The following is a 27,138-nucleotide window of genomic DNA, read 5'->3' on the forward strand; positions in this document are numbered from 1 at the left end:
AATATGTTAATGTTATTGAACGCAATGCGAAGAGATTGATGTTGTAGTACGATATTTTGGCTTGGATTTTGATGCGAAAACGGCATGATTTTTTTTTAAATAAAAAAAATTAGTAGTTTTTAAAAAATAAACTGGTCATCTGAAGAATAATTTAACATTGTTCACAGTGATAACAGCTCATTCTCGAAAGGAAGCTTACCCGCTCACGCTAGTCACGATAAAAATCATACACGTGTACTCTTGAATAGACAGACGTCAATGACTACGGTAAAACTTAGACTCTATTTTAGCCGGCAGGATTGATTGAAATGTCCGAAAAATGACGCCAAAATACACCTTAAAAGTCCCATTTTATTTTCTTAAATCCCATTATATTTTTTAATCCAAGGGCGAATTTACGGCAGAATTTGGTCCCTCAAATCACCGGTACGGTGCTCAAATAAGGGACACGTGAGCTTTGATTCTAACCGGATACATTGCACTGGGTCGGGGAGATAGTTTGCTAAACTTCCATGTATCTTTGTCTTTTGACCTATTAGTTTTGTGCTGACCTCTTCTGCGCGTCTTGATGTTTTGTTTTGCTTGTCATAATACTCACTGATTGATGACTTTGTTTAGATTTTGAGTTACAACTCGGCCACGACTCTAAAAACATGTCACATTTCTAACGCCAATTATTTAAAACCGGTCGAAATTTTGGAGTTTTTAGGTACTTTAGATATCAGTGTGAAAGCTTAAAATTGGTTAATTATGCAAATTAGGTAATTAATATGTACAGATTGTAACCCACAATTATTCAGGTCTGTCTATTGTCCTACAGCATCCATGTACATTCATTGATATGTGATGTATAGTACCCGAGATATCAGTGTGAAAGTTGGTTAATTATGCAAATTAGGTGATTAATATGCACAAATATTTACCGGAAACTAATTGGGTCTGCATAATTCTAGATTCATTGAAATGTAAATGATTAGTACTTTAGATATCAGTAGAAAAGCTGAAAATTAATTATGCAAATTAGGTAATTAATATGCACAATTATTTACCCTAAAACTAATCAGGTCTCTGCATAGTCCTAAAGGATCTATGTACCAAGTTTCATTGAAATGCGATGATTAGTACTTGAGATACCCATGGAAAAGCTGAAAATTAACTAATTATGCAAATTAGGTGATTAATTTGCACAAATATTTATCGAAAACAATCAATCTCTGCATAGTCCTTGAGTATGTAAGTACCAAGTTTCATTGAAATGTAATGCTAACTACTTATATCAAATGCTGAAAATTAATTAATTATGCAAATTAGGTAATTAATATGTACTGATATTACCATAAAAACTATCAGGTCTGTGCAGTGTCGTATGACATCTATGTACCAAGTTTCATTTGAAATGTGATGATTAGTACTTGAGATATCAGTGGAAAAACCGAAAATTGACTAATCATTATGCAAATTAGGTAATTAGTATCCACGGATTATTACCAAAAACTAATCAAAACCTAGCATTAGTTCAGAGCATCTATGTACCAAGTTTCATCAAAATCCAATGAGTGGTTGTTTAGATATCAGTGGAACAGTCATAGAACAGCTAAAAATTAGCTAATTATCATGCAAATTAGGTAATTAACGAGCATGGATTTTTACCAAAACCTAATCAAATCTGCGCATTGGCCCAGAGCATCTATGCACCAAGTTTCATCAAAAACCGATGTATGGTTCTTGAGATAGCAGTGGAACAGTCGGACACACATACACACACACACACACACACATACACACACACACACACATACAGACACTAACTGCAAAGACTCCCATTTTGTGCTTCGCACATGGGAGTCAAAAAGCGAGACCATTATAATGTAAATCTACCGGTATATTATATACCAATGCACGAGTAATTTTAGGAGATTTTAGAAACTCTCATATTTATACAAGTTTCCATAAGACAGAACACTGCTAATACATTTATCAGTTTGGTATGCTGAATAGCCAAACTCTGTATGATCTATGTTACTTGCGAACTACTGAACTTTTTACATCACTAATAATAGAACATGGTGCATTTATACTTTACATAGCTGAAGGGGTCTGAACTATGAAATCTGAAGGGCAAGTCGTAAAACAATATCTCACATAATTTGTCTCAACACCAATGTGATAAGTGCAATTTCAAGGGAAAGATAGGGTAGGAATGCATGGTTACTCATTACAGCATGAAGGCACGACAATGTCGTATAAATCATTATCGGATAATTATAGTTTAATAAAATCCAATGAAATGTTGGCAGAGATGTCTAAGTAAGACATTTTTAGACATTAGATGATTTTATCGATAATATCGGAGAAAAACTAACTGTTCCAATAGTTGCCCAGACAGGCACGTCTAACTTAGACATTTTTTGACGATAATACAGTACAACATTGAAAAGTGCAATGTTGCACCTTCCTCCATTACAGAGCATCTAATTTCAGATGGGAGGGATGCATAGATTAAGGAAATTTTGACCTTTGCAGGTTATGCACATTAAATCAAATCTGCATTCATTTGTATGGGCACCTGTGAATAAGCTAGTTTCTGCAGATTTTCAGCTTGCATTTTGAACTATTTTTGGAATAGCCGAATACCACAATAACAGCCCCGAATTGGTGAGTGGGTTAATTTGGTATGAAAGGGTATATTCAAATACTGCAAAAATGCAAACACATTGGCTTAAGACACACTGGTAGCCAAAATTTAAATGAATTTAACAACTGGTCATGGTCTACCATACTTGCTCTATTACAAGCACATTTCCATGTTTTAATGAACTAGGTGTAGAAAACACCCCAACTCATTAAAATCTTACCTAGCACCGGATTTTATTACCAAAGAAAATTGACATAAGTTGCAAGAGGGTATACTTTGCTTAAATCATAGACCTTAAATTGTCTTTTAAGGTTTAATGCTTAAACTAATTAGTTATCATGACTTGTACTTAACTACAGATATTTCACTAAATGTACAAACTCTTTTCTTTGAATCTAACCAGTACATAGGATAGAATGTTTTGGTCTAATACAAACAGTAATGACAATCACACTCAAGATAACTGACATTGGGTTCCTGTACCTAATGGCCTAAAAGTTGAGTGGAGCCACCACAATGCCGACCAAATTACCCAAGCATTACCATATACCACATGGAAAGTACTGTGTAATTACTTCCACTTGGGACGCATGACCTAAAATCCACACACTTCAATACAAAGATTTCACTTTTAAAATGATTTGTTTAAGCTTCCAGATTGATTAATCAATAGCTTTAGTATGAGAAACACTTTAGCTATGAGTGACAGTTTCTATTGTACAGCTACTTTGTTACAACGATAATATATCAATCAACACACAATAAATTATATAAATCTGCCAGATGTTTAATAACATTTCATTGTCTTTTACAAGTAAAAGCCAACATAACCAGACAGTTCTAGGTCCAGTAGCGCTGCAGAATCCCCTTGGCCAAAAGTACCAGGATGTGTGACCTTTACATAAGGGTTCAGTCGTCTTTGGGCTACTCACAATTTCAAGTGATACATCCGTCTAGGAGAGAACGTGAATGCATGAGCAAGGAAAAATTTGAGGTTAACACTATCCTGGCACGTAGGCATATGAACAGATACAGATTTAACGATACGGCAATGAAAAGTGGCCTTGTTTTTTCTATCGGTAAATAACAGAAGAACATGGCATATTTTGTATAATTTACATCTGGTATAACAGTTTTGTCACACCATGTAATAACACGCATACCAGCAGACTGGTATTAAAAACTAATACACTAGACTATAGTCAAGTACTATCCAAGCTTGTAATTTAATTAGTGACTCCTAACACATTAAATCAGTTATGGCATGTTACCCATTTAATGAAATTGGACAAAACAGAAGCAGGATGCTGACCCATTTTACTAGAATGCCCTTAATGCAAAGTGCTACCTAGTGCAGGAAATAACAATTTTCATATGCACAAATTTTTAATATTTGACAAAATTATTAATTTTGTGATATTCTGTTAAAAAACTGAATGATCCCTGAAGATCAAACCTTGGCATTCTCGAGGAAGGTGGAATGTACAAACGCCAACAATAATTTCCACTTCTAGTTTGGCTATGTTCATGCATTTTTTATTTACCGGGTAATCATGAAATTACAGACATCCGGGCATTTCCATCACTTGGCAACCTTCTCTAGTAAAAACAAAGGCTGAAAACTATACTTTGGGCTAGTTGAATAATGTATAAATTTGGTTGCTCAGAACAGTCTTATAGTTGAGTTTGTGCTGTTTTCAACTATAGCTCACACAGAGCCTAGAAATGTATAATGTAGTGAGGCTCTGGAACATGCTACGACACCCCCCTCCCCCAAATTTGAAGCACGTATGACCAGAATTTATCGCATGCTATAATCTTTACATGTATCTCTAAGATAAGTGCATGCACTTCCAATGTGCCTACTGTCTAATTATGATATAATTTAGACCCTCCGTCCAATAAACAAGTCTTATTTATAGCATTATTCTATAAGACTCAGGAGACCAATTTACTGCTTTTGAACCAGTCTAAACAAGTCTCTTTTCCATTTTCTTATCATAAAATGGGGTTCATGCTTTGCAATAAGCGGCCTCTATTACGAAACACCTACTTATACCTCACCATGCATTGCAATAAATGCTTTTATTAGAAATACCCACTGATACCCCACCATTCACTGCTTGTCATTTGATGGATACAGAATCTACTGTCAAGGCAAACATAAATAGTTAATAGAAATTTATTGTTGAGCCACTAATTGCATGTAATATTAAAATATGCCAACTGATATGTGTAAATTTGATTTTGGATAATTTTGATTTCAACTTTAAGCCAAGTTGTATTAATACAACTGTCTCGTAATCAAAATCTATGTAAATAAATCCACAATTTTTCCACTCACCAGAATGATACAAAAACCTCAGAACTTAAAAGCTTGTGAAGTGAAAAATTATCTCTTTAGTTATCTGTTTATTCCTATTTTGGGTATAAGGGTAACTGCATCGAGTGATTTAATTTGAAATTGGAACTGACAGGTTTAAGTCCTGCGAGACCTATAATCTAGAAATGGGCTTTGGTTGACAAGCTTATTTTCATGCTATGATTTTCTATGAAATTGCCAACTAATTGTGAAATCTTCAACTGACATACAACTGTCTGAAGGACATTCAATTCCTATTTATAGCATGGTTTCTAACGTCTAGTGCAATTATGTTTTGTAAGGGCCATAATGCTAGTATTATCTTGCAATGTTGTGATAGGATTCCCCATCATGGTCACGGGTGTATCATTACTAAGAATGCCTAGAAAAATTATTAAGGTCTTGCTGATTTTAGAAACAAGTTGGAAATAAAACCTGCCAATGAGCTCCTTGGTTTTGAGCAACAGATTTTAACAGTGATTGAAACACATTTAGCCAATTCAACAGTGCCAAAAAGTATTTAATTTCAAAGTTGCAGTCCAACTCTAAATCAAATGCACAACACCTCATTGATCAGTTGGTTGGGCCACAAATCAAATCAGCACTGAAAGATGTTGAATTAAATCACCAAAACAAACTACTGTCATTGTTTTAATCACTCAAGGTAAGTTTTTCATCATTTAAGAGGGCCTTGTTGATTTCAAGAATGGGTGAAATGTAAAAACAGTGCTGATTGTGCTTATAGGTGTCACTACGGCTTTTTATAAATAATACTCAGTGGGAATGCAATTTTAAAACTAGTTTTTTCGCTACATGCATGTTCAGTAAAATTTAACAATTCTTGTCAATACATAAATATTGTAAAATAATTTTAGCTTAGGATCAATTTTCGCTAAAGGATTGATTCAGTGAAAATAAAATCCAGCTAAAGTTAAGTATTTTACAGTATATAAGCCATATAGTCACCCAATTCATGGATTGAAATTTTTTTTTAAATGATTTGAATTTATTCACCACTCAACAGGATGGCATGAAGCACATCTAATTGTCTCTTGTAACAACATTCCCAACATGCCATCTCCATGTCAAATGACCTTTCAAACCTTCAACAGATGAGCAGTACTAAAAAAAATGACATTAAATCCTTTATGTATTTCATGGACACTGAAAATTGAACATTGGCCAAATTATCTTGCAACTTAAGTGTATTATAAAACCCAATTACTGTATTTGTGCCATTAGTAGGAGATGATTATGTAAAATGTAATTTCAATAATTCAGTAAACAAGTTTTTATGGTTTACATGCGCTTCCATTGTAGGTGTGCTTCTAATTGGGTAACTATGGTTTTATGAATTTTAAAGTAAGGTTAACACTACAGAAAAAACTGTATTCTCAATGTTTCCATGCAAGAAACACTGCAGTATGACATGTACTCTACGTAGTAAAGAACAAGTAAATCAGCGTCCATGTTAAAAATTACTGTGGAATACTTTATTTTCGCTGGAATTAATTTTCGCTGAAAAGGCTTTTTTAGGGCGTTTTGTATGGATTTTATTTTCACGGAATCATCCCTTCGGCGAAAATAGCAAAAATAAAATCCAAGTGAAGATAAAGTATTCTACAGTATAATAGATCCCAGTTTTTACAGAATTATAGCATTTATGAGTTCTCTACCCTTTACAGTCAGTCTTTGAAATTTTATTACAAATGGGGTCATTTCTTGTTCCACAATACAAGTCTTGTTATAGTAGGTGTAAGAAACTGAATTGGGCGTCACTCCAATTCAGGCTTTATTTTATGAATAGAGTTGAATAAACTCTGATCGCAAAAGGAGGTCAAAGGAATATACTCTTGTCAGCAGTTTGTATACAGGTTCCAGGGCCTTGATTGTTCAATAATTACTGTCATTAGTGACTGAATAATTATTGTGTCATAATGACAACCAGGAGAAAGCTTACATGTAGCTCAGAATTCCAACAGTTATTCATGATGTTGATTACACCTGTCGCCATGGATTATCTGGACTGTTGCACTGACACACAAGCTTACATGCATATATGCCAGTCACCGAGTCCAGCGACTATCCCAGCAGCACGTACCAGCAGCACATGCAATCTGTTGTATACAATGTGCTACACCAATACATTTAAGTAATTAGAAATGCCTTGCATCTGTAACAACCTATTTATCCTTAATATTATTTAACTTCAATATACAAATAGTATTAATAATTCAGCAGCTGATACACGATATAATGTTACCGCGTATATTAGTCACACTTGTTGCCCTATATAAAATGTGTAAACACATGGATTTTTTTTGTTCATGCATTGCTATTATCAATCCATAAATGAACGTTACTTGGATTATTAATGGGCTTATTATAGAGGTCACAACATAATTTATACAATTTATACAATAGGACATTCCAGTTTAAGTCTGCACCCCATCCAATTGACCCATTTAATTTAGATTTCCTTCAGTGGCTTTATGAGGGCAATTTTTTACATTGTTTACTCATTTACTACATTTGTCATGTATAGTTCGAAATCGTGGTATTTTTCACCTCAGGTAGAGTAGAAATATCAGGAATTGCTTGTGTGAATCAATGGTCTGTAAAATCAACTGATCTAGGTCAAGTTTACTGAATTTCCAGCACTAGGAAGACTTACCAAATTATGACTGTCTAAGATGAAAAGCAGATTCTCAATTTTTGTTTCTGCTCCAGGATAGTACTGGATAAGTAAATTAAAACTTACTTTGATCATAGACATACCTCTGTAATTGACGCTAATACAAGAACTATATGGAATGTCCCAATTCAATAAAATGGCAAAAACACCATGATTAGATCGGCTCTTAATTTTTCTTCACAAGCAGCTGTACGTTTTATAGTTTTTGCAATTAAACTGTGCATACATGTACAAGTAGCTGTACACTACATAAAACCTACAAGTACATATTACTATGTTGGGCAGGTAAATTATTAACCTATGGGGGATTATGGAACACTGAATTAGACGAGTTTGATACAAAACTGACAATGTATCAAAAATGAATCATCCCAGACAGCTTTTGTATCAAATGAGCTTTCATTATCAATTGTCAAAAGCCAGGATTTCAATATAATATTAGACCTCTGTTTCAGATATCAAGTTTTAAATTATTTATAATTATTAAAATGACATCATGGATAATGTGTCATGGCCTCGATTACTGAGTAATGGCCATCTAAGAATAGAACTATATATCCCAGCATGCACTTTGATAGCCCCGAGGCCAACATCCCTCATGCAAGGATGTCGTCGTTTGTTGGCCGAGGTAGATTAGTTTTCACACAATGTGTTTAGAACAGTAAAGAATAAATATGAAAGTAGTTATGAAAGCACAAAATTTTTCACTGAAATTAAAACATTTCACAATGTATTCACAGGGTGTGAAGAATTGAAAGTTTGATTGACACCCTTTTAAGATGCTGTACAAGGACTATTCATTGAATACAATCTGAACAGATATGGTTTTATTTGCAATTTTTTTCATGCAGCAAATCAGCAAATAAGCCATTTAATACATATATTAGTGAGTCTGATAGTGTAAATCATTAATTTTACAAGAATTTTGTTTTTCATTTTGCACATTTTCCCCTTATTTTGCCATTTTGAATGAACATCTTTTTACAGACGATTTACAGTAAAATACTTCATTTTTACATGGAATTGCTTTTCGCTGAAGAAACGCCCATATAAAACACCCAATAGTATTTTCAGCAAAAATCAATTCCAGGTAAAATAAAGTATTTTACAGTATGCAAAAATCCCTTTCCTCCTACATACTTTCCATTTTGTTCTTTTTTGATGACCAACAGGATGATGATGATAATGCTAGGTAAGATGAGACTTTAAATCATAACCAGCAGTCAGGGTTAAAGTAGAAGCACATGCCAAATGTGTTCAACAACAAGAGGAAAGTAGTGCATGCTGATTAAGATAACCAATCAATACACAATGTTACAACGATAACCTCTGACCTCATCTATAAATATGCAAGCCATATATAGGCATACGAGTGAAAAGGTCATAATGGGAGAGTCCAATGAGAATGCAATTGATCAAAAAGTCAGTTACTGAAGCAGATTGATGTAGATTGCTTTTGATTTAGAGAGATAATTTTGAGGTTTGATATGTGGTCAGCATTACTTGCTAGTCAGCAAAATTTTGGTCACTAAATCACAAGAAATCCTCATTAACAGTTAACAAAATGTTTTTTCTTCAAAGTGTGGGCTTTTATCAGTAAGAGGGGTGGGCTCACTGTTACCAAAGATTCCTTGCGTTTTACTAGAGGGGGAGGGGTTGTTCACAATTTTTCTACCATCTCCAATTCTAGTGGCATGTTGAAAATGACCATCAGCTATCATAATGATGGAATTCAGTAATACTAAGTCTACTTAAAAATTAAGCTAATCTGTAGAAAATCAAGCACTGGGTCTATTAGTTTTTTGGTACATTAAGTATCAAACACAATTTTCAATACAACTTTCAACTAAAGGAGTAACTTTCTTATTTTATTACATTTTGTATGACACCATCATTAATGTTGGCCTAAACTGAAATACATAAATGTGGATTTGAAAATTGTTCAATTTTTACTTGTGTTACTATTAAACATGAAACTGCTAACTAAAACAATTGACCTAGTTCATCAATAAAACTACAGGACAGATCAAGGCACAAATCAAACATTCCTAGCTGCTGCCTGAAACACAAATTCATCCATAGTCAAGCGATCTGTAATCTACGATTAAATCTTATTCCAATATTTATTGTGTACTCAAAGCTCTTTGAGATTAGCAATTGACACCTGAAATATTGTACATTTACAGGAGTTTCCAGTATTTATATAACAAAGTTCAGTATGGACACATTTGAACAAATTTATCTATTACTGCTACAGTATTTGCTCTATTACTGTATGCACTTACATAAATAATTTAAAGCAGAGGGGATGTCACCTGCACATGCGCAAGAAGCAAGTCCCAAGCGACGATAACACCACATGCTAAAACACAAAGGCTCATGGGTTGATGCTCGTTTGTAAACAATGACACGTTATGGCCTTCCATGGAACTATAAACCCCAGGAAGAACAACCACTTCGTTTTCTTTGAACTATGATAGTTGCCGCGATGTCGAATGTTTATTTTGACTGTTTATTTTGTCGCATTAAAAAATAAGCCGATTTACGCAAATGAACGTTTATCTCCGACTATCGGTCATTTTCGGAGTCAATCGGACGACTCCGGGAGATCACGTGACCGAGTTGTTCCGGTTATAGCATAAAAAAACAATGGCGCCAAGACAAAAACACTGATAAATGATTGACATTCAACGGGAAAAAAAAACACATTGCCACTTCTGGCGATCGAAGGGAAACACGGAATTAGTTGGGATATCTCAACAACAAACAGCTCACCAAACCCCATGTTTCGCAAACTTTCGCAACCTTATTTTTTCGAGGGTTGAAAAAAACAAGAAGTAATCTAAAAACGACATTAAAAATTATGAAAACTCGCTAAAACTCCGACCCGTTGCATGATTTCCGGTACACTGAAGGTCACCCTGCAGACCGACTTGTTTGCGCATGCGTAGTGAACGAAATATTTTACTGCGCAGATATGAAATTTTTTTTTCAAGTTTTCCGTTTCCAGCAAAGCGGTTGAAACGGGCGTATCGGCGGCAACTAACATGGAGTATGACTAATGTCGTGGAAACAAAAGCGAAAGCACTGTAAGATAAACTAAGACAAAGGTTTTTTTAATCCTCTTAGTTTCGTTGTTCTTCCTGGGGTTTATAGTTCCATGGGCCTTCTGACACATGTGCAAGAGACGACTCCCTTGCTTTCATATTCAGTTAAAACAGCTAATGCAACCCATTCAATTTCTGTTCTGAGGAGAGTTTCATGGAATGACACTACAGAAATGCTTTGGAAGGTTTGAATAATTACCCTAACCTTCAATTTGCTGAAATGTACAATAAAATTCTATAAATTTATTTATAATACTACGCAATGATATCAATTCAATAATCCTTTAAAATGACTATATTATGATGCCAAAGTGTCAGGGTTGATGCTAGTTTGTAAACAATGACACGTTATGGCCTTCTGACACCTGTGCAAGAGACGACTCCCTTGCTTTCATATTTAGTTAAAACAGCTAATGCAACCCATTCAATTTCTGTTCTGAGGAGAGTTTCATGGAATGACACTACAGAAATACTTTGGAAGGTTTGAATAATTACCCTAACCTTCAATTTGCTGAAATGTACAATAAAATTCTATAAATTTATTTATAATACTACGCAATGATATCAATTCAATAATCCTTTAAAATGACTATATTATGATGCCAAAGTGCTGTGGTTTATTTCAGGTCATTAATGTATTGGTGAGTGAACTTTTAAGAATATACTGTACAAGTAATTTACTTAATTTGACAATACTCAGTTTTAAAGATTTAAATGAAATATTCAACGAGATATTTTTTTTTTTGCCTAACAAGTATCATAAAACTAAAATAAAAGCGTTTTTTAGTATCTGAGAATATAGCAATTTATTTTTATCGTTTTGGATACATTTTGACACTTCGTGGTAAATCACTTGACAGTGCAACATCATTTAAAACAGAAAGTGAGATGTATTATGAAGTCCCACGCGCTGAAGGGCTTCATTGATAAAGTATGGTATGTCCTTTTATTTATTATGAACTTGCTGAATGATACAAAGTTATCTAGAAGAATTTAATATTCTTCACTCCAGCTGAAAACCCCACTATGATATTAATAAAATTACACTGTCTAAGATTAAATATATTAACACCTTTCATCAGAGAATACATTCACAGATAAACTGACCATTCTCAGGTCACACTTTGAAAACAGATTCCGGGCAATGATCTTAGTCTGAACTTTGAGCCCTGAAAGGGAAGAGTAACCTTGTAGGTACACTACCAAAACAAACGCGCGACATGATATACAGCCAACAGAAGTAATCTAATAATGTGAACTTTTGACCAAACACAAATCATTCATTATATTGTTAAGGATGCACCATTATTTCACTTGGGGATGACGAAATCTTCCTTCACTGAAACTGCATTTTTTTTTAAATATTGTTGAAGGCCTAATGCAATCTCCCTCCCCAAATAGTTCTTAGCTACTGTATATTTCTATATGCCATCCTTTCAACAGTTCTGAAACATCTGTTCCATAATGATTTATAGTAAATTTTGTCTTTTCAAATTGTGTTGGTGTCTGGGCCACTATATTTGTCGGCCTTAGGAACAAACTTAGCTCTCAAAATAAGTTATTTTTATTCCAGCATATAAAAATAATGGATGACCCTTGCAATGGGTTAAATTTCTGGGGTAGCAGATGAATGTCAAACAATGATAAATCTGGCCTAGATAATATCAACAAATACTGTCAAAGCATCTTGCAAAGTATCTGATATCACACTACACCCACATGCCAATGAAAGTAGAATCATCTAGTTAGCAAGTAGATGTCTGCTATTTTATACTGGTTTAAGCTGGAAAGGAAATGAGTGATAAACTAAAGTTAGAAATCTGAAGGAGCTCCTGAATATTTTTGTTTTTGTGCATTACTAAGAAAGGAGGCATGGATAGGATATTTTACTGCTTATTCATCTTAAGAAATCTTGTTGAAATTGTTCGTAGTGATATTCACTATGCCAAAACCAGCTTCTGTAAAATAACCAATTTTCACGAGGTTTAAATTTCGCTGATTTACCATTTCAGGCATATTCAGTGGGTTTCAAATTCACGGTTTTATCATTTAGATAGTGAATATGTAAAATTTAGCATAAAGCACTAGGTTTTAATTTAGCGCAGTGAAAATTTAACCCTTTTACAGTATTCTCCCGTGGGGAGGCACACAGTAATATTACCCCTAGCGCTATTTTCACCAGCTTCTCGAGCTGCGTGCTACAGCAGCTCAGAGCCCATAGATTTACTTGATACAATGGTGCACGTCAATATGACTTTGCTCCGTTTGGAGAATAGCAAGCTTGCCAGTACTCTGTCGCTCACACTACCGTGCAGGATCTTACTAAATACAGAATGTGACACAAAGCTGCTACTTTAGTTTTGTATACTAGTTCATCAAATTGAATGTTTTATTGAAGAATTAATCAATTTTGTAAGAGTTATTTGAAACAAACTCCATCTGCCATAAATGGTGAAAAAGTAGCCATTTTGAAATATCTTTTCCAGTCCTGTATAATTTCAAACATTTTGAATCTGATCTCTGTATGAAATGTTGTATTCGGAATATTACAAAGTGTATTCCATTTTATATTATCAAAGCGTACAACAACCACAGAAAGTTCAACAAGTGCCAATCAGACTTCGCATAATTCCAATTCACTTCTAAATGACACAGGATATCTAATTTTTTTATTTTTATCTAATATACATATTTTTAAAACTTGACCATTTGATCAATAAAATTAACATATCAATAGCACAGACAAATTAACCAAAATGCCTGGTTACAAGACCCAATAACTACCAGGGTAGTTAAGAACTTCATCATAAACAATCGATCGATGATCACGGACTGCCTGGATACAAATCTATAATATGCCAAAAAAAATGTATACTGACTGGCTTTGTACACCTATACTTTTGTTAAGATTGCATACACAAAACTTGCTTTCAATATTGTACATGAACAATGAATTTTTAATTTGCAATATTTAAGTAATGTTCCATATTTACTTATTTTGACCATTGAAGCACCTAATTTATGTAAGCTTGTGGTGTTTCCAATTGAATAATTACTATGCCAATTTACTGCAAGTATGTTTGTATGGGTCACCAGTTTTAAACGAATAAAGTGATTTATTGATCTGCAGTCTTTGTGATTGCATTATTTTAATAGGAGTTTATTTTTGTAGAAAATCTCTTTAAATTCTGTTAATTTCAATTATTGTAAAAGCATACATTTTCGCTCAGAATTTATCTTTGCTATAGGGATTAGTCTGTGAAAATAATATCAAATACATTTTTTATTCTATACTTCGAAAAACTAAATAAGTCCTCTGCTAAAAATTTATTCCAGCTCAAGTAAATAACTTTACAGTAGCTTGGAAATTGTGTGATCACTATGCTTTCTCGGTATCCCCTCCTACATAAGCCTATTCATAATTTGAAAAAAATTGCTCAAATTGAACAATGTTCTATTATACTAGAGCTACTATCAGCAAAATTTAGAAACTTTTGTCGTAATATTTTTTTTTAAAACCAGTTATTTACAGAACAATTCCATATACAATTATTTTTAGCCTATATCACCAGCATACTATTTAAAATAATGCGTAGATAGCTATGATAAAAGCGTTTTGAGAAAAACAACTCTGCATTTGTAATGGCAATTGTGTTTTCAGTTTGATTACGAAAGGGGTTATTTACCACCCAACTGATTTGGTGAATTGTTGCCTGAAAACATCTAAGGAAGAATGTGATGTCAGAGTTTGTAATCGATATAAGCACCATTTCCTACAATAATGAGCGGAATCGCAGATAAACAGACATCACTTTCGTGAGAAACAATCATGTGTTATATCAGAATGACAAAAAAGGTTAAAGAGGTTGAAAGGTTAGGGCTGCAAGAAGAAAGATTTTCTGCAATATTTTGATAACCAAAGTTAGATTTCAGCACTTCATGAAATCTCGCACATCTTGATAAAAATTTGCTTTCTAAAAATGTATTGTGAATCATCCTTTGGCATCCATTACAAGGTCATCAAAGAACAAGTTGACAATAACAAGAGGTGAATGACTCAGAAAAAGACGAAAATAACCAAGCTTGTTAACATACAATGCATTTTGCGCGCGTAGCTTTGTTAAGGATGGTGCCAACATTTAGTCATCCATGTATATCACAGCTGCTGATCTGGAATGAGCAGGAGGGCAAACACTATATATATATATATATATATATAATCTGTTACCTTCTGTGTAGGTTATTTCACCCCAATTACATCCATAGATATATTGACAACTGAATGTAGATCACAAGCTGTCACTACATTCATAAATTAAGCCCTATACACATAGTATTCCCATGGTATGCCTGAATACAGGGATTGGCAGAAAAACAATAATGTTTACATAAATCATTTGTCTCAACAAGCGAGATATAATATAGATATTAAATGTTTCAGAGGTTCATTTTAATATATGAATTGTCAATAGCTTAAGCTTTCATATATTGCCATTCTAAACGTTTACCAAAATACATACCCATGACAACCTGTACTACCAGAAACAATTATCTTCTCTGTAGAGGTTTTTATAAAAAATGCATCTACATGGTATAAAAAAAGCAATTCCAAGAAGCTTTGATTAGACATCAGAATCACTACATTATTATAATAAATTATTTATCCCTGAAAATCAATCTTGATTTGATGGACAATACTGAGCTCCTAATAGGATAATAATTTGCATATTAGCATTGTACTGAAAACTAGGGTTTTGGTTAATCACAACGATTGGACGGGAATGAGTGTGGATGTACACAAATCACAATTGCATTTGAGATCATTTAGAACAAAAAGGCATACCTAGCTTCCTTAAAAACAACTCTAATATAGGTGCTATGTAAAAATGAGCATATGAATGAACATACAAGTTCATGAAACTTGAATCAATTCAGAGTACATAGACCAAGGAAACAAACCACTTCAAATTCTAAAGGCCAAGGTTATATGCAAATTTCCATCTCACACTAAAATGAAAACCTATGAAGTGTTTATTTTCACAGACAAAGACCATTCTAAATGAATACATGGTTTCGAAATAACTATGTTCATTTGCTGGAAATTGTTGTCTGGGCTTAATGTATTTTCACATCAATTATTTAAAAAAAACAGATACAATATCACCTGTCGAAAACATTACCTGTAGGAATGCATCGACAAGGATTAGATTGTAGTTTTCAAGGAACAGCAGTATGCAAATTGAGCATATGTATAGAAGAGAACAAGATAGAACTCGTCTCTGCTACATTTAAATTATAGCAACAGGAAGTGGGCCACCTACAAAAAATATTGCATGGCTTCTAATGGACTTGCTGAGCAGGCAAAACAAACTACTTTTTTGTTAACTCTTGTTGCAAGATTGTTATTAAAAGAAAAGGCATGCATGATGTACCGGTAATACAAATATTGATGCCCAAATATTGAAATTTGTGAAATTGCATTTCATTCGGATAATATACAATACAGCAAAATGTATTTATGTGATAAAGAAGCTACTCGGCAGACAAATTTGCACTATGGTATTTTCAACCCTTCATAACTTGTTGATAATCGAGTGAAATAGCATACATTCCATTAAGTTTTACTTCGTGAATAAAATGGTTAGTGGGATAGAAACTATTGCCATTTGCAACATAGGTCAGTCAGCACTCTTGCATACTACATGCCAGTATTGATTTTCAGTCAGTGGAAAAGAATGGACAGAAATGAAATCTTATTCACAACCTTTAACATCAATTCCTCACAATAATGTACATAGTCATGTAGTCCCACATTAATAATAGGAACATGACTTGAAACAACTTTAAAAAGATAACTTTTGTTACATGCAGTGTACTAATTTATAAGACTTTTGAATTGTGCCAATCTCAGTATTGCCACATACTGTCACAAAGCTCTGGTTCACTGCTGTGCTTTTTTTGAAACAAATTACCATCACATTTGTCAATTAAGTCTAGGAAAACAAAGGGACTAGCAGGGAGCTGATAATTTGAGAGATAAACAGATCTTCTCAATCCAATCAATTTTAATTACCGACCTTTCAGCCATTACTATTATCAACAAAGAGACCACATTTACCCAACTTATGCAAATACTTTGCCAATACAATAATGAAAAGAACATTGCAGCCACGGACCTGGGTCGATGAATGCATGTGTCTATGGACAACCTGTGTCTATGGATACACTTGATTACTTGTCTATGGACAGTCACAAAACTGAATTTAATTAACAGGACTGGCATTGGACTAGGTACATGCTGGAAAACTGAATAATAGTGGTAGCCATTGTATGATATTTATAGCAAAGGGGCCAGATATTAATTTATTGCTGAGAAGCTAAATGGCACAAAGAGCTGACAACAATGAATGGACACGTGGCCATATCTTTTGTTAGTCGGTATGTTTGGGGCTTTGACAAATTAGGGATGCATCTGTAGCAGACAAAGATCAAGATTCCATTCAACAGTAATGAGTACCGAGTCATGTACATGATACAAGAACTTTGAATTTAACCCAAGTAAATGCATCAACTATTAATATCACAACAAAAAAATGTTGTCTATTGAAAACATGAAAAGACCATAAGCCACTATTTAGAGAAATAATGTCTGATTTAAAATTCAATGACAGTTGGAGTCTCATGGTCACAGTCCACTTAAATTGAAGCATTTGAATTAAACTATGGTGATTAAACTGGAAGTGATACAGGATACAAAAGAAATTTTAATACGACCTGACCAATGGCCCATTAGTAAAAAATTTATGAATAACACTGGGGGGGGGGGGGTAGTCGCGTCTTTTGCTCCAGTTGTTAAATATTACTTTCAATAAGTAGGGTTAGGGGTTTCACCGTTTGTAAAATACATTACCATTATGATTTGGTATGTACTGTACATATTCAATATAATGTTGGACATATGGCTAATACACACAAACAAATTGATGACATTACTTAACAGATTGACTCGTTTAGTTGCGCATATCCAATACGAGTTATCTGTACAGTTTTAATTTCATGAGCAATCATCAATTATTTGAGAAATGGGGTAAAACATTAAATTTTTGAAGCATTTCACTGGTATTCGCCACATTAATAAATTTGTCAAAGATTATTTAATTAGCACCTGCATATAAGCATTAACTACAGGGTTGCAATATGCAACCTAATTATATCTTGATTAAATTAAAAATATACCAGTATAAACACAAACATTATAACACGATTTGATATGTAACTAAGTCAAAGTTAAACCTTTTTACAATTATCTCCAGCTAGTATTCTAATGTACCACATCTTTACGGCAAGAGGTGACTGCATGTAATTAGAAAAAATAGCCAATTTGAAGCATGGTCGCTTTCATGCTGAGATGCAAATTCTTCAACCAGGGAGGAATTTAATTGTAAATTCTTGCTGAAGTTTAGTGATATCAAACCTAGTTCCTAGAGAACCCTGGTAGGAATTATCCTATAGTGGTGATCTTTTCACTGTAATTTGATCATAGTGTTCGCTTCACAATTCAAAAGACCAGTATCAAAACAAAGAATTAGTGACCTAAAGCCACCAAGGATTTCTTTTTACATCAGAAACTTCTTGAACACTGAAATCTCTGTATAGTACTTCATGGTAGTGGGTGTCATACCTGAATAAACTGCTACTACTAGGCCTGCCCACCCACAACGGAAGGAAGGAAGCGGGATGTCTGCACATTTATTTCTAGCTAATGTTAGTAAGGCATCAGCATAACAGTGTGATTTAAAATTTCAGATTCAGAAATTGCAATTCAGCTCTTTCAGTTGTTCAAGCGAGCAAGCTGAAAATAATTGTTATTCACATCATGACTGTATGTTGGGTGTGGACTGCATTACACTATCACTTGACATGTGCATATCATTATAACCATAACAGAGGAAAGCATGTGGTTTTTATCCCAGCTGCTTAGTTGCTTCCCCTTGAGGAAAGGAACTACTTGCTCGCAGTCAAAATATGGAGTAAAACTGTTGTGTATTTTTCTTCAATTTTACTCTGATGGTACATATTAATGGGGAGGAACGTTTGCTTTCAAACAATAAATCTTCATTCGTTTTGAGAGCATTTCACAGAATAGATTAAACTCGTTTCTGATTGATGGCAATATAAAAGAAAGCATTTGATATCGAAATACAATCGTACTAGAAAGAGTTACTGAACGAAATATTTGTAATTTTACATTATCAAATTATTGAACTCCAGTGACATCTTCTGTGGCATAATTACTGCGGCAAAACATGAGACATGCACAAATAATAATAAGTTGTATTTCTACTATTTTATCCTGTTGCTAACATTGTAATGTCCACGCACATATTTGAATTCAAGAGTCCCAGATCATTAGCCATTTGCAAAAGAACGTAATTATGAATGTTACGAGAGTGTAAAAAATGTATATTATTTTAAGTGAAAGTGCTACTTGGACAAATATGACGACACCATTGAGCGAGCGTGTCATTGTCTGGGGAGACTCGACACAATGGGTCATTTCACACAACTCGTCATGTATTATTTTGGGGTCGAAAAACGAAGTAGGAGTTGACAAATAGTATGTGACGATAACTATACATGTGTGCTAAGTATCACGAGGTCGTAAATAATATTCTTACTGGCAAGCCTTACCTTGAAAAACAACCGACACGGCGACAATAAACCCAAGTGCAAATTTAGAACTCATAATGCTATCGCACGTAGAACGTCTCTTATTTTGAGCAAATAATTTTCACACGTGAAAAGTAGTAAAACCACGAGCTTCGTATTTCAATAACACTGCTGTCTGGGTGCACAGTAAGAATGCCTCTTGTCGGACGGCGAACTTTGAGCAGCTCTTTCTCGGAATAACTCTAGAGTATCGGGCGCTCAGAACGTTGAGTGACTTCCTATTGCAGTTACCTCAAATAACAAATACGGTTTCATGGCTCCCATAATGCCTTGGGAAATTTGGCCCTTGAAAGGCAGAGAAATTCTTGCGATGGAATTTGGGTAAATTTCTGGTTATAGGAACATGGTAAACCAAGGTTCAAAAATAGGTATCCCTAGATAAGTGGCGATTTTATAATTTAAAATTTAGGATCAGGACTTTGGACCCATGTTTACGGCGATAAACTTAATATCAAGTTAAAAATTAATATGAAAGTCAATTATTATTGATACAAAAGGGCAGAAATGCATTTTTCAGTTAATTAAAATAATTCATTCGCATATTACCAATAAAAATAGAATAACTTGTAATAAAATTGGCCAATAGGTAATTGTTTAGAGCGAAATTTTGTGATTAAAGGTACTAGAAATTTGTTAATCAATAATGAAAGTTGTCTAAATGTCCTTATCATCTTACAACGGAATTATAGTCCAAGTTTCGCGCAAAATATTACACTAATTACATGTCACGTGCTATGGCAAAGGCTGCCATATTACAAACTTGTTTGTGACTGTGCCATTTTCCCGCCACTTCCTGTTTTACTGAGCCCAGGGTGCCTTCTATCATTCGAGCACTTTTACGTCGTAATTTCCACCAAATTGGAATGAGCATTTGAGCTGAGAATTCTGACAGTAGCTAGCACGTCGAGGACACAGCTTGACATTACGGAAATATTAACGGGACACGCTTGATCAATACTAGGTAAGGCAAAACAAGTTTCTTTTATCCAGTTCATGGGAAAGTATTGGTACAGTTTATTTATAATCTGCATGACAAAAAGAAAAGGCAGGCACACGTGAAGTCCATTTATTTAGCGAGATAAAAAAACGCGTCTCTTGTTTTCGAGGACGGATGAAGTTGTCTTATTTGCTTTTCTGCGTTTAGAAAAGAGGTCAAGTTAATGCGTTTTCTAGTTGAACTCTGCAATCAACAAAAATGAAGAAAGTGAACGACGAAATGTGCGCGTTTCATTTAAAACAAGCTTCGCTCTTGTCACTGACGCATGTTGCAACTTAGTGAAAAACGCGATTGTTTTGTTGATTTACTGTGTGCCTTATTATTCAGTGTTTTCACTGCTTTTTTTTCGTCTTTGAATTTTAAACTCAACTCTAATGAATCGACTTTCTAGTTTGAAGTAGTGTTTAATAAAGGCCAACGAAAACGTATCTGATTGTTGAAGTTCAACTCCAACAACGCCCTGCCCTGCTTGGGCCACGTCTTCCAAGTTGAACGTGAAATTGCGACAGAAAGCGATCTTACAGCTTTCTAACAATGATCAACATGACTACGAACAGTCCCATGTTTTCTTAAGCCAACGTTTGCATAATCGGTTCTGTTTTTTACAGTGTACAGTTATTTCTCTTTTCACACCTTTTCTCATTATTGAACTGCACGTTGTATAAATACTTTCATACTGAAGTGAGGGTTGCTGTTCTAACACCAACTATTAAATTAACAAACATACTGTGGTTTCTCAAAGCCTTGTGTGAAATTAACTCCAACATAAACCCCTGTAATTGGCAGGTACTTGATGTGAATTTGACCTGAGATGTAAAACATTCTCGGCTGACCAGATTACAAAATGTTCTCCTTGGGTGTGGAACTGCTTCACTTTGCATGCACATCCTTGTAAATTAAGCTAATTTATTGCCTTTTCATATCATCATTCAGATAAAATTAGAAACCTAGAACTGAACTGAGTTGGATAGTTGTCCTCGTGAACAGTCATTCTAGAAATTTAATAACTAAGACATTTTGCCCCAGGGGGAATTTCTGTTAGGTTAGAGTACAACAGCTTGGTGCATTGGTGAACTTTCTTGACTGGGGGAGAAAAAAAAGGAATCGTTAGACACAAATTATCGACCGATCAGGGATAACTATCTCAGCAGCAAGTAAAAAAAAAATTGTACATGTCTGGTTCATGTAATTACTTCAACAGTGAGGAAATAATACAAAAGCTGAAATTAGCTGTCTAGTTTGCTTGCTAGCTCAGTTTAAATTGCTGTTTATAAAGCATGAACAAAATATTTTAAGTTTACAATCACAGTTGATAATAAAAAATATTTTGTTAGAAGGGAAAAATGACCCAGCGAGTTTTATTTTTATCAACAAATAACACTTAAAAACAACCTTACAAATTTCTTTGACCTATAGCATGGAAATTGGTATTATCATGAAGTGCCATATGCCCCATTAATTTTACTGAGATAAATGAACTATTTCTAACCTTTCTATTCAACCAATGGAAAATGTAGTTGCATTGCATTATGGGTAAACTGACAAAATATAAACTATTTTTAAAAGTCAAAATAATTAAAATTTTGATTCCCTTTCAAATTTGAAAAATAGAATGATGGCCATGCTAATTATTTGCATAATTTATTTGGGAAAAAGTGGAATGCCCACAATTTCCAATATTTCAAAATCATGTCTGGTATTTAAACTCTGCAACGGCAAGCCTGCATGATCTGTATGTTGCTTGGCAATCATAGTTTAAAACATCTCTAGAAATCTGAATTATTTCCATACATTTCTTGCATTCTAAAAAAAAAGTCCCATAAAGTAAAGAACTCCCTTTAGCAGACTTTGTGTATGCTTAGAAAGGTCAAGTATAATTTTGAAGTCCCCTGGGAGAGGCAGACTATCACATTTATTAATTCAGAAAATGCTTTGTTTCTTGATTGGTAGTTACATGTGTGTGTGGTGATTGATGATGTAAAGGCAGTTACAAGGTCACTAGTTGCTCTGTCATTGTTCAGTCTTTACTATAGTGTTTCTATGCTCCCTGCATGTAATCTGCATTGCCTACAGCTATCTACTACTATACCAGCCTACTGTTCTTTCATTTGGTAAGGCAGATTTAAGTGAAGGTTGGCTATTCAATATTCGACTTAGTACCATGCGTTCCCACAGGTTTGTATTCAATATTGTGTATGGGCTTTCATTAGGATGCAACTACAAAAGGTCAGCAATACCATGTACCTGTTAAGTGTTATTATCGCTCCATTTGCTTCTTTGCTCTAAGTTTCTCGTGATTCCAGCGTCAGACCCTTCGTAATTTCCCAATTTGCATTTGCAATATGGTATACAGTTCGATATTGTGGTATGTATAATTGATTTTGACACCATTTACCTGTTGAGCATCATCACCACTCCATTTGTTTTGTTGCACCATCAAGTTTCTCATCGCATTGTTCAGACCAGACCGTGCTTTTGCCAGTTTTCATTTTCAATGTGGTATGCAGTTCCATTGGGATTTGCAGACTGGTAGGTTATCGATACCATGTACCTGTTTAGTATTAACACTGCTTCATTTATTTTGTTGCATCAATACATTTTTCGCATAATTATATCATTTCATCACATTATTGCTGGTTGAGAGAACTCAAGTGCAATGTTTTTCACCCCACTGAGTTTTGTAGAGGCTACTTTGGTAAAAATGTTATGATTAAGATAGCTAATCAGCCTTGAAGGTATGCTATTTGTGGAGCTTGCATAATTCTCTTCTCTTCCCTTCCTTCTAAATTTGTGTTTCTAGTTACAATTAAATTACAGAAATACAAAATCAAGTATTGAAAAACATGACAAAAGCTATAATTTGCAAATGTAATATGTAAAAGTATTGTCAATGTCCCTGTTCATCCTTACAATTCTAATTTATCTCGTGTTCCATTCAAAATGATTGCAAATTTAAGAGAACTGGACATTTAATTTGACGACATTAAGACAGTGAATAACATTTCATTACAAATCCTTTCAGATCGTGAAAATTAACAGCAATGAAAATAGAATGATTTATAGTACATGTCTAGGATATTTTAGATATTGTGAAAAAAGTTTCTGCCTCTGTTAGATATTTTGGCATTCCAAGGTCATAACTGCAGTATAATCTGTATTAGAAGCCGCATCCCTAATAAAGTCGCACCCATTCTTTTTGAATAATTGAGAACTAAAAAATCATCATTTCTCATATGTGTAGATGCTCTAATAGAAGCCGCATTCCCTTGGTTGCATTGTACCATTTTAATAGAAGCTGCGGTTTCTAATACAGATTTTACAGTATATTGGCCTAGTACATCTTGTTTGTGGCTGTCAGAGGATGTTATTGGAAGATAACTGTCCTCATTTATCATTCAGTTCGAGTTTTTATCATCTGGACTTGTCTGTCTCTGTTGAATTTACTGGTCCCTTGAAATATAAAATGTTGATAAACTGATAAAATGATAAAAAGGAAAGTTCTTATCAAATCAAAAACATTCAAAATTGATTTTTGTGATGTACCGGTGCGGTTATTAGATTATTTAATTAACAGATTCACACAGCAATCATGAAATCAAGGACTGTCAGATTATCGAAGGTATTTTATTGTTCAGAGCATGTTTTTTGGATATTTTGTTTTGTTTCTGTGAATTCATTGAATGCATTCCCAGGAGTTTTCTTCTGAGCAATGAGTGGCCCCACCCACCCAGTCTGAGTCAGAAAAAAATGTGCACTATGATTTAGTCATCAGCGTAAAATATTTGCCTGTTGAGCAGAGCTGCTACATGCAATAAAATGTAATAGGTATGAAAAGCACCTTCTCTTTAAATTACTTTCTCAACTCGATAATTGGGTTGATGTTAATGTGGGAGGTCTTCTAACTGGAGGGACTGGTATTTTTCAATTACTTGATCTCAGATGCCAAGTAAGTTTAATCCTTCCTTCAGTTCTACTAGTAGTGAGTGGCATTACCAAGGATGGATCACTTTGTTTTTGGGTCCCTGCTTGGGTAATCATTTTGGTAGGCTGGCTGCAGTATTGAAGTAAACTCGTGGCACCATACACATTTTACAACCCACATAATTATTTCATCATATTTTTTTTTATAGAAATTTTGATCAAGGCATACAAAATAAATATAGAAATACATTGAAATGTTGCCTCAACATTATCAGGAATTTGGTAAACTCGTATTTTGTTCCCGGACTCAAATAATTGAAGAGAGCCCCAGTTTTTCAGGCAAGCTGGGGTCAAATCTCTGATAAAGTTATCCAGGGTCAAATTTCAATTTCTTAAAATTTTCTACCAGTAAGTGGACTCTTCTTCCTAAGACACTAGCATAAACCCTGTTTATGGTGTTCAGAGTTGAGGAATGTGTATAATTATCATTGCTCAAATTTATTTGGACATCTTATAACTACTTTTCTAACAACTGTAAATTGATGTAGCAATCAAATGTAGATTCTTTGCAAACATTTATTGGCAGGGGTTTAACTTCAGTATCCTGAGGGCAAGGACAAAGTTTCTTAAAAAATGCCTTAGAGATTGAAATATTTGAAGGTTGTTGAGTTGGACATCTAAATAATCTCCTCCCTGTTGTCTGAATTCTAAGCCCTGTTAGGCTATCTTCTCAACAAAAAATGACAACATAGTCGCATCAGGGATCAAATAAAAAGGGTGGAGTCCAATAATATAATTTTTCCCAGGCTCCTAGCTTTACTGGCCAAGAAAGCTGTTTGGCACCCTACCCTGATCATGTTATATTAATTATTTCTGAAAACTCTTTTCACATTTTTTTTTCCTTGGATATCATTTTCAACGGGGTCATTAATAGTCTACCCTTTCCATACTTCTTCTCTGAATCACTAACCATTTTTCCTTGCCTATTGTAATCTATCCCATCTTGTTTTGACTTGCCTAACATTTTGTCTGGCTCCTCGTTTAATTCAGTGACAATGACATTTGTGTAGCCAAGATCCTGTTTGGTATGTAGGAAATAGCGTTGCATTCAGATGGCACCAAACTACTCGAATATTCAATATATGATCACACTTGAATATCTTTTTTCTAAGAGCCATGCAATTGAATCTCAATTTGTTTTCTATTCTGCTGCTCTTGTACAGTCTTTCTATCTTCGCTTTTACGTTTTTGTCTTCTTGAAAACAAGTCAATACTTGGTATGGACTTACCATAGCAGACCTCTCTTAGCTTTGTTCATATAATATCTACAATTTTCTAATTCTTGTTAAAACCGCAAGTCCAATTGATTTCATATAATACACAAAGGTTTACAACAGGTGAACCTCCCTCGGATGTGTTCATTTTGTAATATTTGCAATTCTCTAATTGAAATGTGCATTGCAATTGCAAGCTATCTCAGCCTCTACCCCACATGGCACTCCAATTTTCCTACCCATGTCAATATATACAGCACTGCTAATATTTAGTTTTGATTTAATACCTGTAGCAAAGTGATTGGGGAAATAATTTATTTCCCTACCCTCTGTTATTTCAATATAATAAATATATTCAGAGTTTAATAAATATATTCAAAATTCTTAAGTTATTCCTAATAACTTGTGATGACAATTTAACGGTTTTAATTAGGCAGTATATCAGCACATATTTTCCTCGGAGACTAACGTACATTAATCCCAAATGTAACTTTAACGGAAAAAACAACCCCAGAAATAATTCCCTAGTAAAGGCTTTTTAGTGTTCACTCGTGTATGGAATCCTGATTTGTGCTTGTCAAAGGTCTGTTTGTGTCTTCACGTTCCATTGTATACGTTTGCCTATTTCGTCATTGTGTATTCGCTGCCCAGGTATGCAGAAAGTTGCAGTTTTCGATTCATAAATTTGTGTAGAGTATGTCTTCTCTTACCCTCTGGGTGTATTTATATTTAGGACTGTTCATATAGGGTCATTAATTCTGCTGTCAAATATTTAGTACAGGTACCAGCCAGTTCTTTAATTCCCAGAGCAAAACATCAAGATAAACAACAGGCCCTCGGGACAATATAAAAATGACTTGACTAGATATTATGTTCGTTACGTTACACAAATATTATAAAACAAGTTGTTGATGTCGTACTTGTCAATGAACCTCAAAAATTGAAAAGCCCACGATGATTTGTCTGATTTGTGTTAGTGAATCCCAAATGAAATGTTTGATACCTAATCTTAGAAATAGTATGGGCCTTTTATTAAACATGAATTGAAATATACTTTTAAAAATCAATGCTTTAGTTGCGTTGTCCCCATGCATCTGCCAGGATGGCCCCCCCCCCCCCCCCCCCCCGCATGTACTGAAGACCTATTAACAGCCCTGTCATTAATCACTTGGATAAGGTTAAAGCTTCATTGTGCAAGATGTGTATTTGGTTATCATTGGGTATTTTTGTTGAGATTAAAAGTTAATATGATTACAATAATGATAAATATATGCACAATATACTGTAAAACGTGTCTTTTTCGTGAGCATGTCTTTTTGGCGAATTTAGTGAGGACTGATTTGCTAATTCAAGATGTCGCTAATGATTTTATTATTAATTCAAAATAGCCGCCAAACAAAGAAATCAACAATGACAA

At 34.3% G+C, this 27,138-nt stretch overlaps 2 protein-coding genes across 7 annotated transcripts in view; one reads left to right on the forward strand and one right to left on the reverse strand.

Moving 5' to 3' along the window:
• LOC100372979 (opioid-binding protein/cell adhesion molecule-like) overlaps positions 1–19,756 on the reverse strand; it is a 46,341-nt gene extending 26,585 nt beyond the window's left edge. For all 5 annotated transcript variants that reach the window (XM_085499324.1, XM_085499323.1, XM_085499321.1 and 2 more), the window contains exon 1: positions 19,491–19,756. In XM_085499324.1, coding sequence (XP_085355450.1) covers positions 19,491–19,545 — 55 coding nt within the window. In that variant the 5' untranslated portion in view covers positions 19,546–19,756. The remainder of the gene's footprint in view (positions 1–19,490) is intronic.
• Positions 19,757–20,313: 557 nt separating this feature from the next.
• LOC100372828 (B-cell receptor CD22-like) overlaps positions 20,314–27,138 on the forward strand; it is a 47,937-nt gene continuing 41,112 nt past the window's right edge. For both annotated transcript variants that reach the window (XM_085499325.1, XM_085499326.1), the window contains exon 1: positions 20,314–20,490. The gene's annotated coding sequence lies outside the window, so the exon portion shown is untranslated. The remainder of the gene's footprint in view (positions 20,491–27,138) is intronic.

Source organism: Saccoglossus kowalevskii, chromosome 5 (assembly GCF_978046115.1).
Source record: "Saccoglossus kowalevskii chromosome 5, keSacKowa6.1, whole genome shotgun sequence".
In the NCBI taxonomy this organism is placed as follows: Eukaryota; Metazoa; Hemichordata; class Enteropneusta; family Harrimaniidae; genus Saccoglossus; species Saccoglossus kowalevskii.